Source organism: Onychostoma macrolepis, chromosome 21 (assembly GCF_012432095.1).
Source record: "Onychostoma macrolepis isolate SWU-2019 chromosome 21, ASM1243209v1, whole genome shotgun sequence".
Taxonomy (NCBI): Eukaryota; Metazoa; Chordata; class Actinopteri; order Cypriniformes; family Cyprinidae; genus Onychostoma; species Onychostoma macrolepis.
Window position 1 is genome coordinate 14,872,327 of NC_081175.1, and position 11,610 is coordinate 14,883,936.

At 37.3% G+C, this 11,610-nt stretch overlaps 1 protein-coding gene across 3 annotated transcripts in view; it reads right to left on the reverse strand.

Moving 5' to 3' along the window:
* Positions 1-11,128, reverse strand: part of cadm1a (cell adhesion molecule 1a) — a 301,432-nt gene extending 290,304 nt beyond the window's left edge. For 2 of the 3 annotated variants that reach the window (XM_058758220.1, XM_058758219.1), the window contains exon 1: positions 10,961-11,113. In XM_058758220.1, the coding sequence (XP_058614203.1) occupies positions 10,961-11,051 (91 nt within the window). In that variant the 5' untranslated portion in view covers positions 11,052-11,113. Of the gene's footprint in view, positions 1-10,960 lie in introns of all 3 variants that reach the window. The other variant, XM_058758218.1, reaches the window with a different exon arrangement.
* Positions 11,129-11,610: the final 482 nt, after the last annotated feature.

An 11,610-nucleotide genomic window follows, 5' to 3' on the forward strand; every position in this document is an offset into this window, starting at 1 on the left:
GACCCCAACTGGAGCACTGACATTAGACACCAGATAGCTAGAGTGCAATGAAATGAAAAAGACTGCTTTTTTTTTTAAGCAGGACCTTTTTGAATTTGACAACCTATCTTTAAACCACATGATTTAAGTCATGCAAGTCTTAGACACAAAAGATGATATTTTGAAGAACGTTTCAACTGTCACAGTGGGTTTGAACCCTGCTGACTTTCACTTTATGGAGGAAAAAAATTTTTTTTTCACAATATCTTCTTTTGTGTTCCTCAGAAATAAATCATACAGGTTTGGAAATGTAAATGACAGAATTTTCATTTTTGAAAGTACACAAAAAGCAGTAATGTTTCTCAGTTCATTTTGAGGTGGACATGATGAAAGTAATAATGGTCTCATCACTTTTCATTCAGACTGCAAGCTGAAAAGTAAAGCATACTTCTTGTGCTGTGATTTAAGAGTGGTACAGGGGATACTGACAATATTTTAGAGCCTTTTCTTTCTATATAATGCAGATGTTCAAGAACTGTTAATAAACCTGAACACCACGAAAACTGTTTGCTTCCAGTCATTTCTGTTTAAAATATAAATTAACTGGTTTTGAATAATTTCGATCCTTAACCCTACATATAATCAACTCATTACACAGAAATACTCACAAATCTGTAATAAAACTTCAATGGATCTACGGAGGTTAATTTCCAACTTTCTAGACACTTGTTCTTCCCTCTTGCCATCTGCTGAGAACTCATAAGTAAGTGGGTGCATTATTTAGCAATTAACGAAAAGTACAATAAGTGGGTGATTTTAATGATCTATAAACTCCTGTTTTGCTGGAAATTATATTACTGGGTTTGTTTGAGGGTTACGAGGGTTTACTGGCTGGCACAAGACAAAAGCACATTTATTTGGTCTGCCGGAACAAGAGCTGATGCAGAACTTACATTATACAGCACAAAAAAAATTGTGCGTGTAACAAAACTCAAACAGAGTCAGGATAGTAGAAAGTATCCACCTACACCACATCCAGTGCACTATCGCTTCCCATTAGCAACTACATGCACGCCCCGCTCTTAGCACTTTATCATGGTCCTTAAATAGGGCTGTGGAATTATAAAGGAAGTCATTAGATTTAATTAGACCAATTAGATCCAAATTGGAACAGAATGATGCGGGTGCATGCCACCAAACAACATGGCACTGATACAGTGAATCCTAATTGAAGTGCAGACTAGACAGAGGAAGGGATAAAAGAAAAACAACAACAGGCACATTTATGAATAAAATGTAGCCTTAAATACAATGGATACCCCACTCCCTACCCATACATGCATGCATGCATCGAGCTTACAGAGAATTGGGGACCACACTGCCTTTTTTGTGATTGGCAGTGTTTAGAAGAAAATTACAGGCCTCCCTCCCCACAGGTTCAGCTGATTATTCTCAAAAGACAAGCCGAGCTGCACCATAATCTCCGTGTTTCCATGGGGTCCTGATTGTAGCACAGCCCTGGAAGTTTGATAGAGCAAACTTCAAAGGAACAAGCAAGGTAAGGTGCCTGCTCTCTTGGGATTGCGGTTGTGCAGGCGAGGGTATCGAAGCATGAATTATCTATTAGTGTGACTGATATTACAGCAGGGGCCCTATTTTGAGACTGAAATAGACATATATATCATGAACTTGTGGCTGCATGGCATTCGCGCTGCAACTAAAGGGTGATAATCATTAGACCACCATTATTAGGCCAGATCCGATGAGCCATGAATGCACATAAATGGTACATATGTCAAATAACACAACACAATTGAAATTACATTTATATCTACAAAAATCCACACGAAAACAGGAAATAGCAGTCTGTTCATGGTGGAAAAGTGCTAGCAAATCCCTTAGCTGATAAAAAATTAACGTTGAACTACATATAAGTCTTTACCCTTCCATGAAAATCAGCACGAAGACAAAACTGCTAATTGAGTGAGCTTTTTTTAGACAAATTTCAAAGAAATGTGCGATGAATCTCAAGGATCTGTAATAATATTCAATGCGCACAGGCTCAGCATTTGGCAGACGGTTGTGGTTGAAGAGAAGGTACTAGATGATCCAAGAAAAACATTGTTGTGAAAGGGGCTGGGGGACTCAACAACATACACAAGGCCAAACACTTAACAGCCACAATTTGTGGAACACAATAACGAGCGCAACACATCACTTATACGCTATCATTTTCAAGCTGTGAAACGAGACCCTGGAGAATTAAAATATGGCATTTGTATGGAGATCGTATTTTTGTCATCATTTACCACTTGCTTCTTGGACAACAATCCCAGCTGCTATGGAATACCACTGGGAAATGAAGCCAAATACTCCAACATCTATTCAAACTTTCTATTCATCTTTTTCCCCTCCACCTGTATCTGCTTTATGTTCATCTGACACAAATTTCACATGCTTCTATATGCCCTGAACCGTAATTCTCCAATGCTATAACGAGTTCCTCTTTTCTCGACCCAGAAAGGATTGCTGGCCATCCTATCTGTGCCTTCTGTCTTGTTACTGTTCAGGGGTGACTGTCTGACCTGAAGGAAAAAAGAAAAAAGAAAAAAAAAAGCCAGATGGCTTCTTTAACTGAGCTCTTGTCTGGAACCCAAATATGTCTGTTGTCAGCACAGTAGGGGAACAAAAGAAGAACCCTCAGATAACAGGATTAACAAATCCAGATTGGGAAGATTTTGTCTACATGGCATAAGCACACAAGAAAAGGGTTGCTAGTCCATTGCATGAGCCTTTAAGACCCTAAGGCAAGCTAATATCCTTTATTTCATCACACTTATCACTAAATCTCATCGAGTATTTAAGGATCCACAAATTAGTGGATTAGACATCCTAGCAAAAAAGATGATTACACAAATTTTCATTCATGTAAAGTAACATTGGTGAGTGTTAATTTGAAAGTCCAGTTAACGCAGCGCTTTAAAGTTACGCAAAATAGAGAGATATTTTAGGCTGTAAAGAGATCATTCAGAAATTTGGGGTTGGTAAGATTTTCTTTTAAATGTTTTCAAGGACATTTCTTATGCCCACCAAGACTGTATTTATTTTTAGTGACAGTAAAGACAGTAACAATGCAACATATTATTGCTATTTAAAATGTCTGCTTTATATTTCAATATTTTAAAACAATCTCAACAGCACAAATAAATTAATGTTCACCTTTTATTTGTATTTAGCCTTCATACAATTGAAGTCAAATAAACATCTCAGACTCACCTTATTAATATTAATATTAATATCTTTAACTTCAAACTAGGCTAACATACACTACCAGTCAAAGATTTTTGAACAGTAAGATTTTAGTTTTTTAAATAATTATCTTCTGCTCACCAAGCCTGCATTTATTTGATCCAAAATACAGCAAAAACAGTAACATTTTGAAATATTTACCATTTAAAATAACTGTTTTATATTTGAAAATTTTTTTAAATACGAGTTATTCCTGTGATTTCAAAGCTGAATTTTTAGCATCATTTCTCCAGTCACATGATCCTTCAGAAATCATTTGCTCCTGAAAACAGCGGAGTAGAATCTGATTCTCTGCCAGTAGGAGGCGCTTTGAGAGCGGTAGAACTAGCAGTTTCCCTGTTATGGCTGTAATCTAAGCAGCTCTGCTCATGAACTCATGAACATTCATATAAATCACCCGCTTTTTGAAACGTGCAGTGCTCATGTTTATTCAACGAAGTCAAACGCCACAAATAAACCAACGTATGGGAAACACTGGTAATGTATATCGAAATATCGGAAATGTGTTTAAAAATCATATCAACGTTATTGAAAAAAAATTATATCGCGATACATATTGATATTGAATTATTGTCCAACCCTACTTTGGTAACTAAACAGTTGGTGGTAGCTGTTGATTTCCACAGTATGGAAAAAAAATACTATAAAAGTCAATGGCTACCGTTAACTGTTTGGTTACCAACATTCTTCAAAATATCTTCTTTTGTGTTCAACAGAAGAAAGAAACTTAATTTTTGGGTGAACTATCGCCTTTACAAAGCTAACCACTTTTATAACAAACTAAGATGATAAACACAATTGGTCTTTGGCAAAGTGCAAAATGACCAAGCGCAGCTTGTAAAACACTTCTACATTCCAATTTGCAGATCTGTCTCATACACTGATTCAGTGCTTGAGCACTGCTGTGAAACGAACATGACTTTCTAGATAACTACCTTCATAATAACCACACAAACAGAGCTGTAGTCAGAGACATTCACGCATTAAAGGTGACACTTGAATCTAAAGTGGGCACACAGCACAAGATAAAGAAACTTCATAATAAGAAGCTCAGCAATAACTATAATACTGCATAGACAGTACATTCCTGCTCTAAAAGGACATCCTGGGAATGCTATGCTGAAATAAACAAAATCTCACTAGGCCTGGAATCTCTTCTTTATATGTAAAGAGCACAATAACATGTCTTTGCTGACGGACAAATCTGACGGGCACATCAGTGGATGACAAAAATGACTGAAAGCAGCTTATTCCAAAACACTATTGCGAGTCCATCAATGTGCTCTGAGTGACCGGATTACTGAGTATCTGTTCAGGGAGTGCATAAAAACACATGATTACAGGCATTTGGGGCTCGGCAACTGCTTTTATATATTAAAGACTAAAAGATTCTTTTACGTCGCTGTTTTGATGCATAACAGTAAACACATTTTTTCTGATAATGCCCAAATGTTTTCATATGTCTACAGACTCATATATACATATATAGGAAGTAAATATACATGCATAATATATTTTCCCCTGCAATTTGCAGTACAGAGAGAACCTTCAACTGCTTTAATTGGTTTATACAGCATTTTCATAAGTGGTTTATATTTGCACAATGTAAATCTTCACTGCACTACAGTATCTACTTAAGACTAATGCCGCATCCCACACCCATCTGTCTAGCTCATTTGTACAAAGCTCCTAACTGTAAATAGTCTCTGTTTACTGACAATATTTTAGGCATTGGTTACAATGGTCACCACCAACTATTTGACACTGTATTTTTGTTTCCACCACTTGACTTGTCTTAAGGTTTAGGCTAAGGCTTCTACCGTGTTTTTTTGCCACAAACTGCACAAACAAACAATCAATCCTCTTAAAACATTGAAAGGGAATACAGATCTATAATAACATTTAAATGTAATTCTAACCTGCCTTTGATATTGACATGAAAACCATGATTCCTGCGGTGAGTTAGCAAATAAAAACACTATTTTTAATCTGATGTTGACCTAAGACATGACAGTTGCAGAGCACTGAGGAATTCTTGCCGTGTTGTTAGATGAACATCGCAGATCACCCCAGCGGGCCCACCCTACCGCATTTCACCAGACACTGAGAGATTACAGCCTGACCTATTTTGTTTTATTAGGAAAAACGAATCCTTTGACATGGTAGGTCAGAGGAGCCAGTACAAATGGCTACATCTTTTTATCATAAAACAAACATGTAAAACCCTTTCACATTTGCCCTTCAAGTGTGACCTGATAAAATAATTTTAATAAAGCCCAAGGTAGTGTGAAGGGGATGGAATGATGAGTGTCAGCCGTGCGCATTGTTGATATAAAGCCCAGGCGATCTTAAATGACGAGATGAAACAGGAGGGAGTGAGATACAAATTGTAATGTACCCAATGATTCAATGTCAGAACACAATAAAATGACAAGCGCAAAAAATAGGCTCGCCGCGCTCTTGTGCATTGGCTGTAATGAATGGACTGAAACTCCAAAAGATTGCGTGCACATTTATCTTTTTGTCTGCATGCTGCGGCTCTAAGCCACAAAAAGCTCTGAACAATACAAGCTGTGAACAAAGAGAACTATCAAAGAACAAATTGTTATCCAAAAAGAAGAGCCAACAACTTCCAAGCCATTTAACATCTTCAATGGATTCAACAAGTTCAATTCCCGCTGTATGGACCAAATATGTAATCCAGCGTCTTGGGATTTCCGAACTATGAACAGACCAACCTCTAAGCATTTGACTTTGTAGTGATTTCTGAACCAAAGAGTCCTCTTTTATCTTTCTGTGTACTGCAAAAGGAAAAACTCATTGTTGATTATCAGAGAGCACTAAATCCTTATTTGTACAGCCAGAAGATAAATGGTTGTGCTTCCCAAGGGACTTTGCTTTATGATAACATACATATCGCCTCTCTCTTGATGGGGACGAGATATATTTTGAGAAAAGAGCAGCGATTAACCTTATACGTAAGACTTCTGAGAGGGTGAATTGTTCTTAACGGTAATGCTAATGGGTGCTGGTAATCTCTATTTAATGAGAACTTGCTCAGCGTGAGCTGCAATGTGATGGTATGGTAAACTGCTCCATCATCAGCAGTTCTCCGGCACAGGATGGGAAGTGGGAGGTTGCGGTGGCGCTGCGTTTCACAATTTGATCCTTCGGTTCATCAGCTGTCTGCAAAACAAGCTCACAGTTACACTGAACATTAAAAATGGTCTCAATTTCCACCAAACACTAAGGTGCACCTGCATAATGTCACATTATACATAATATTCAATAAAACAGCTCAATGACTGAAAGAAAAGCCTTTTTGTGCTCATTACCACTAAAATATAACATTATTAAATTAAAAAATATATATTAAATATTTTACATATTTATTTATCTGATAAGGTAGATTAGCATAAAACTTAATAAAAACTTAATAAAAAAGGTTACACTTGAAGAGTTTATTTGCAAAAACAAATAACTTTTGTTATTTTGTCAGATAAGTTTTTTTTGTTTGTTTTTTATTGTTAACATGTTTTTATTGTGTTTTATTGTGTTAGTTAGCCTTTTTTTGTTGTTGTTGTTGTTATTTTTACTTAATCGATACAACCCAACTGCAGTTTGATTGAGATTAATTGGAATGCACAATGAAAAAAAAAAAAACATGATTTTTGAAAATTGTTAAAAATGGAGTTATGTGTTTTTGCAAATGACCTCTTCACTTTATTTTAAGGTGTCCTTGTTACAGTGTAATTATACATTTAAGTACTGAGTAATATTTATTAACTACATGTACTTACTATTTGGTTAGGGTTAGGATTAGGGTTCAGTTTAGGGTTACTTGCATGTAATTATGTAAAATTAATTGTTATTATAATAGTAAGTACATGTAACGTGTAACAAGCACACCTTAAAATAAAGTGTTACCAAACTTTACCTAGAAGTCTGCAAACTACTAAAATGCAATTTAAGGCCTGCACCACTTTTTAAAGCACATTTTGTTTCATAATCATCTCTTGGGTGGTACATGGAACGGCTGATTGCATGACAATGATTCTTGGGGATTCTCTTACTCAGCAAACAAGCATCCCAGCTTGGCTCTGGTAGAATAAAGAGACCTTGTTGGACGTTTCATCCAAACAAAGAGCAATTTAGAAGAAATTAGGCTCAAACAACTCATATGCTGGTCAGCATGTATTTTGCCTTCGGGGCCCTCTATTGTGTTGAAACAGGGGAATGTCATTACAGAATTTTAATCGAGACACAACTGCCTTTATTTACTGAAATAAATACATAATTTAGTCCATGTTCACAATGGGTATGAATAGGAGCTTTTGTCAAAGTCAATGAGTTCATTGATCATCTAGTGCTTGAGATTTGTATTGCTCTCAGCATCTTTACTCATCAATCACTATCTTCGTGTCTGTGCCATAGTGGCGTTTAGACCAAGGCAAATAACCTGACCTTTGCTATAGGAATTTCCTCCAATCCAAAACATCCAACTACCAACTTCAATGTCAATTGCTGCCGTTTTTCTAATCATGATACGTACAGTATTTCAATTGCAGTCGTTAAATAAGTGAGCCATGCCATAAACCAGCTGAGCCAAATGATTTCTAATTGAAATTCAATGATACCGTAAGAATCTCTGTCATCCACTCACACACGTATATAACGAAAAACATTACCAATAACACCAGTAATCTCTCTAGATACAGCCCAAACTGAAAGAATTAAGAGAGCTCTTGTCTCTCCTTGCGCTGTCATTTTTACAGAGCAAAGCAACCAATCAATAGCGAGGCGGGCATGGCAGACTCCAGCCGTAATCCTCAAAATATTCTTATGTGGATTAGCTTCTCCCCCAGCCATTTTCATTTTCACTCTGTAAGGTATTAGTCTGACAGCCAAGTGGAGCAAAACAAATAATACACACTTCAAAGGGGAAGAAATGTCTAATAACAGCAACCTGGTTAAGCTACTGCTTGCCTTTTCTCTATTTTCATATAAACTTATTTGCTGCAGGCCCTAAACAAATTACACGTGCTATACGCTGTGTACTAAATGTTCATCTGATTTGAAAGCATTATCGCTGGCTAATGAAAAATGAGGGATTCTCTGAAATATGAGGCTTTTGTCAAAGAAGGGCTATTAAGCATAAGCTTCTATGCTTTGCATTTAAAGACATTGTGTGGAAACACCAGTCAGAGCACAATTAAACAATGCTTAAACCCTCAAAACAACAGGCACGGAAGAGACATTAAGCATTTAAAGATTCGGAGGGAGTAGTAAGAGCAAAAGCTTGGAAGCACAGTAATGATAGCTGGTATATAGGAATCACTGGGGCAAGTTGTCACATGCTGTAGGCATTAGAGTAATTAAAAGTTAAAAGTACAATCAGACAAATGCACGTTTTCTCTTGCAGTAGTTTAGAATTCCATAGTTTAAAATATCTAGTTCAGTCCCTTTTTAATGAAGACAATTTGTTTTAAAATGAATTTAATTTAATATTCCAATGTTATCATTTTGCTAAAGTCATGCAAATAAAATAAAACTGGTATACATTCAGCCAAGCGTTAACCATTTAATGAACACATACATGGTGCTGCTGCTGGTTTATATCTCCCTGTGTTAAAATATTGACGGTCCCTACACATTTGTTCAAGTAGGCTAATGGGTAGAATAACCAAAAAATGTTTGTAGAAATAACTCTATTACTCATCACATTATAGCTACTGGCTCCACTGAAAAGACACACCTAATAATATATATTATTGTGACATGATGATATCAGAATGATGACAAGATAACTATAATGATTTAATGTCAGTTGCGCAAAAAGCATCTTAAGGGGAAATCTCGAAACTTAGATAAGAAAACCGGTTTTCCACGCTGTATCTCTGAACACTATCGCTGGCACCGAGCATCTCAACGAACGCATTTCCAAGTAACGTTAGAGTCCTTTGTTTTGACACGATACGTTTCCAATCACTGACTCTGCCTCCAAAAGTAAAAGAATCTTTGTTTCATTGTGACTCCACACCTTATTTTCCCAGCACCGTTGTCCGGAGAGATAAAGCCACACACACCATCTAAACAGCAAACATATACCTCCACATTACAATCGACGCAACGCGACAAAAACTAAACAACGAAGCGATGCTTGCATTATAGATGCAGCCTCCGAGTAGACGCAGCACGACCGTCGACCAAGACATTTAATATGTTTCCAAGTGAAAAGACCTGCACTTGTTGACTCAGTTTGAACACTGCAACTGCTGTTGTCCAGAAAGATTAAAAGTGGATACAACATAAGAGCGGATAAATAGTCGGTTCCTTAAGAGAACCGCGTTAAATAACAGAGGAAATGTGCCACGAGCATCAAAACATTCCCTCAGCAGCGAAGACTCAACCTGTTATTCAAAACGTGAAGTGTTTGTATTTATTTTTAAAACAAAACTGCTACCGCAACCCCTAAAGTTTACTATCTGAGCAATGACTGTTTTTAATAAAAAGCCTATCCAGAAGTAAGAACAGAGAGAAACAATACAGAGAACAAACAAGTACAGAGAAGCAGAGCGCGTATGAGCGGTCACACATATGCGCTATTCTGACTTAAAGGGACAGTTCACCGCAAAATGACATTTCTGTCATTTATTCACCCACATGTTGTTACATATGGAAACCCAAAAGCCGTATGACTTTCTTTCTACCGTAGGACACAAATGTTAGGGACTGACAGCCTCGGTCACTATTCACTTTTGTTACATCCTTTTCCAAGGAATTTGAAACCGAGTCATTCCGCTTCACATCTCTTTTTGTGTTCCACAAAATACAGACAGATTTGAAACATCATGAGGAACAGTAAATGACGACTATTCTAAATTTAAGTGAACTGTCCCTTTAAGCAAAAACATTATTTTTGATATGAAACAAAAGCGTTAATGCGTATTGCTAAACTTTAAGGAACTCATTCGCAGGCGTATGCGAGCTGCATGCAGCCCATGTAGATGGTGTTCGCTGTCCGTGATGCATTGTATCTACTGTATATTAGTATGAACCATTTCAATGCCATGCAAACTCGTAACGGCTCAAAATGACTGCGATTAATAAAATGGGATTCGAGAACCACTCACAGGAGTAATTTGACTGAAAGAAGCATCAGCTGAGATCCAAATCCATTACATTAATCAATCCAAACAGAAGCTGTTATTTCAGAACGATGATGCTGAGCTTTGCCTTCAGTAGCCTAAAGGTCAGTGTATGTTCCGCTCTCCAAAAGCCTGCTAATGTCGTGATAACAGCTCTACAGTATATCTGGGTTACATCCTTAGCGTAACTAATGTGCTGGTAAAACAATGTTAGTTTTGTGAAAAGGAAAAACATCCCGTTTCTCCCGCACGAGAGACCCGCAGCAAAAGCAACTGGAAAACATCTGCAGACTTTATCGCGTCAAAGTTAACAGAACAGACGAAAAAAATACGCATTTCATTCGAACGTTTCAGTTTGAACAACACATATCTAACTTTGTAACACGTCGGTACTTTGAACTATTACTTTGAATCAAGACGCCACACTGTGTACAAATCTCCTCACGCGGCGAACGTCCGTCGCGCTGGCTCAACCATTTCTCCCTTAAAATACAAGCAGGTTAATCCAAAAGCACAGTTCCTACCTGTATGGATAGCTGCCGAAATGGTGAATAAAACGAGGAGAGTAGCGAGAGATCCGTTGCTCGTGTTCGCCATGTTGGACACCTGCTTCATTCTGAAGCTCGTGAGTGAGTTGAGCTTCACCTAGAGCAACGGGGGCTGCGCGTCAGGAGATGCTGGGAAAGGGCGGGAACAAATGCCCATTCAAAAAGAACGTCAACACATTTAATACAGCCCTTGTGCTGAACCGTGTCTCTTGATGTTATTGAATAGAATCATTTTTGTGTATCTTACTGTAAAAGACAAATATGTTTGTTTCCGGAAAAACACCCTGTTGGTCAGAAGAAAGAGGCCCCCTTGCCCCTTCACAAAAAAGTACCATGGTAACCATATAGTTTCCGGCAAAATGCCATAGTGCAGTTACTACTGCGTACCCTGCGTACAGTTACTAATGGTAATAAAACATAGGCTACATTAGATAGCTACCATACACAAAATATAATTACATTAATATATTCATTTTGGATATTTATACTTTCATAATAATAATAATAATTTGCAGTTGTTATAATACCACTGCAGTTGTACTAACTAGCCTATAAATATATTTAAACAGGAACTATGGTTACCATTAACACTGTACCCACAGTAACAATTTAATGTCTTTAGAGAA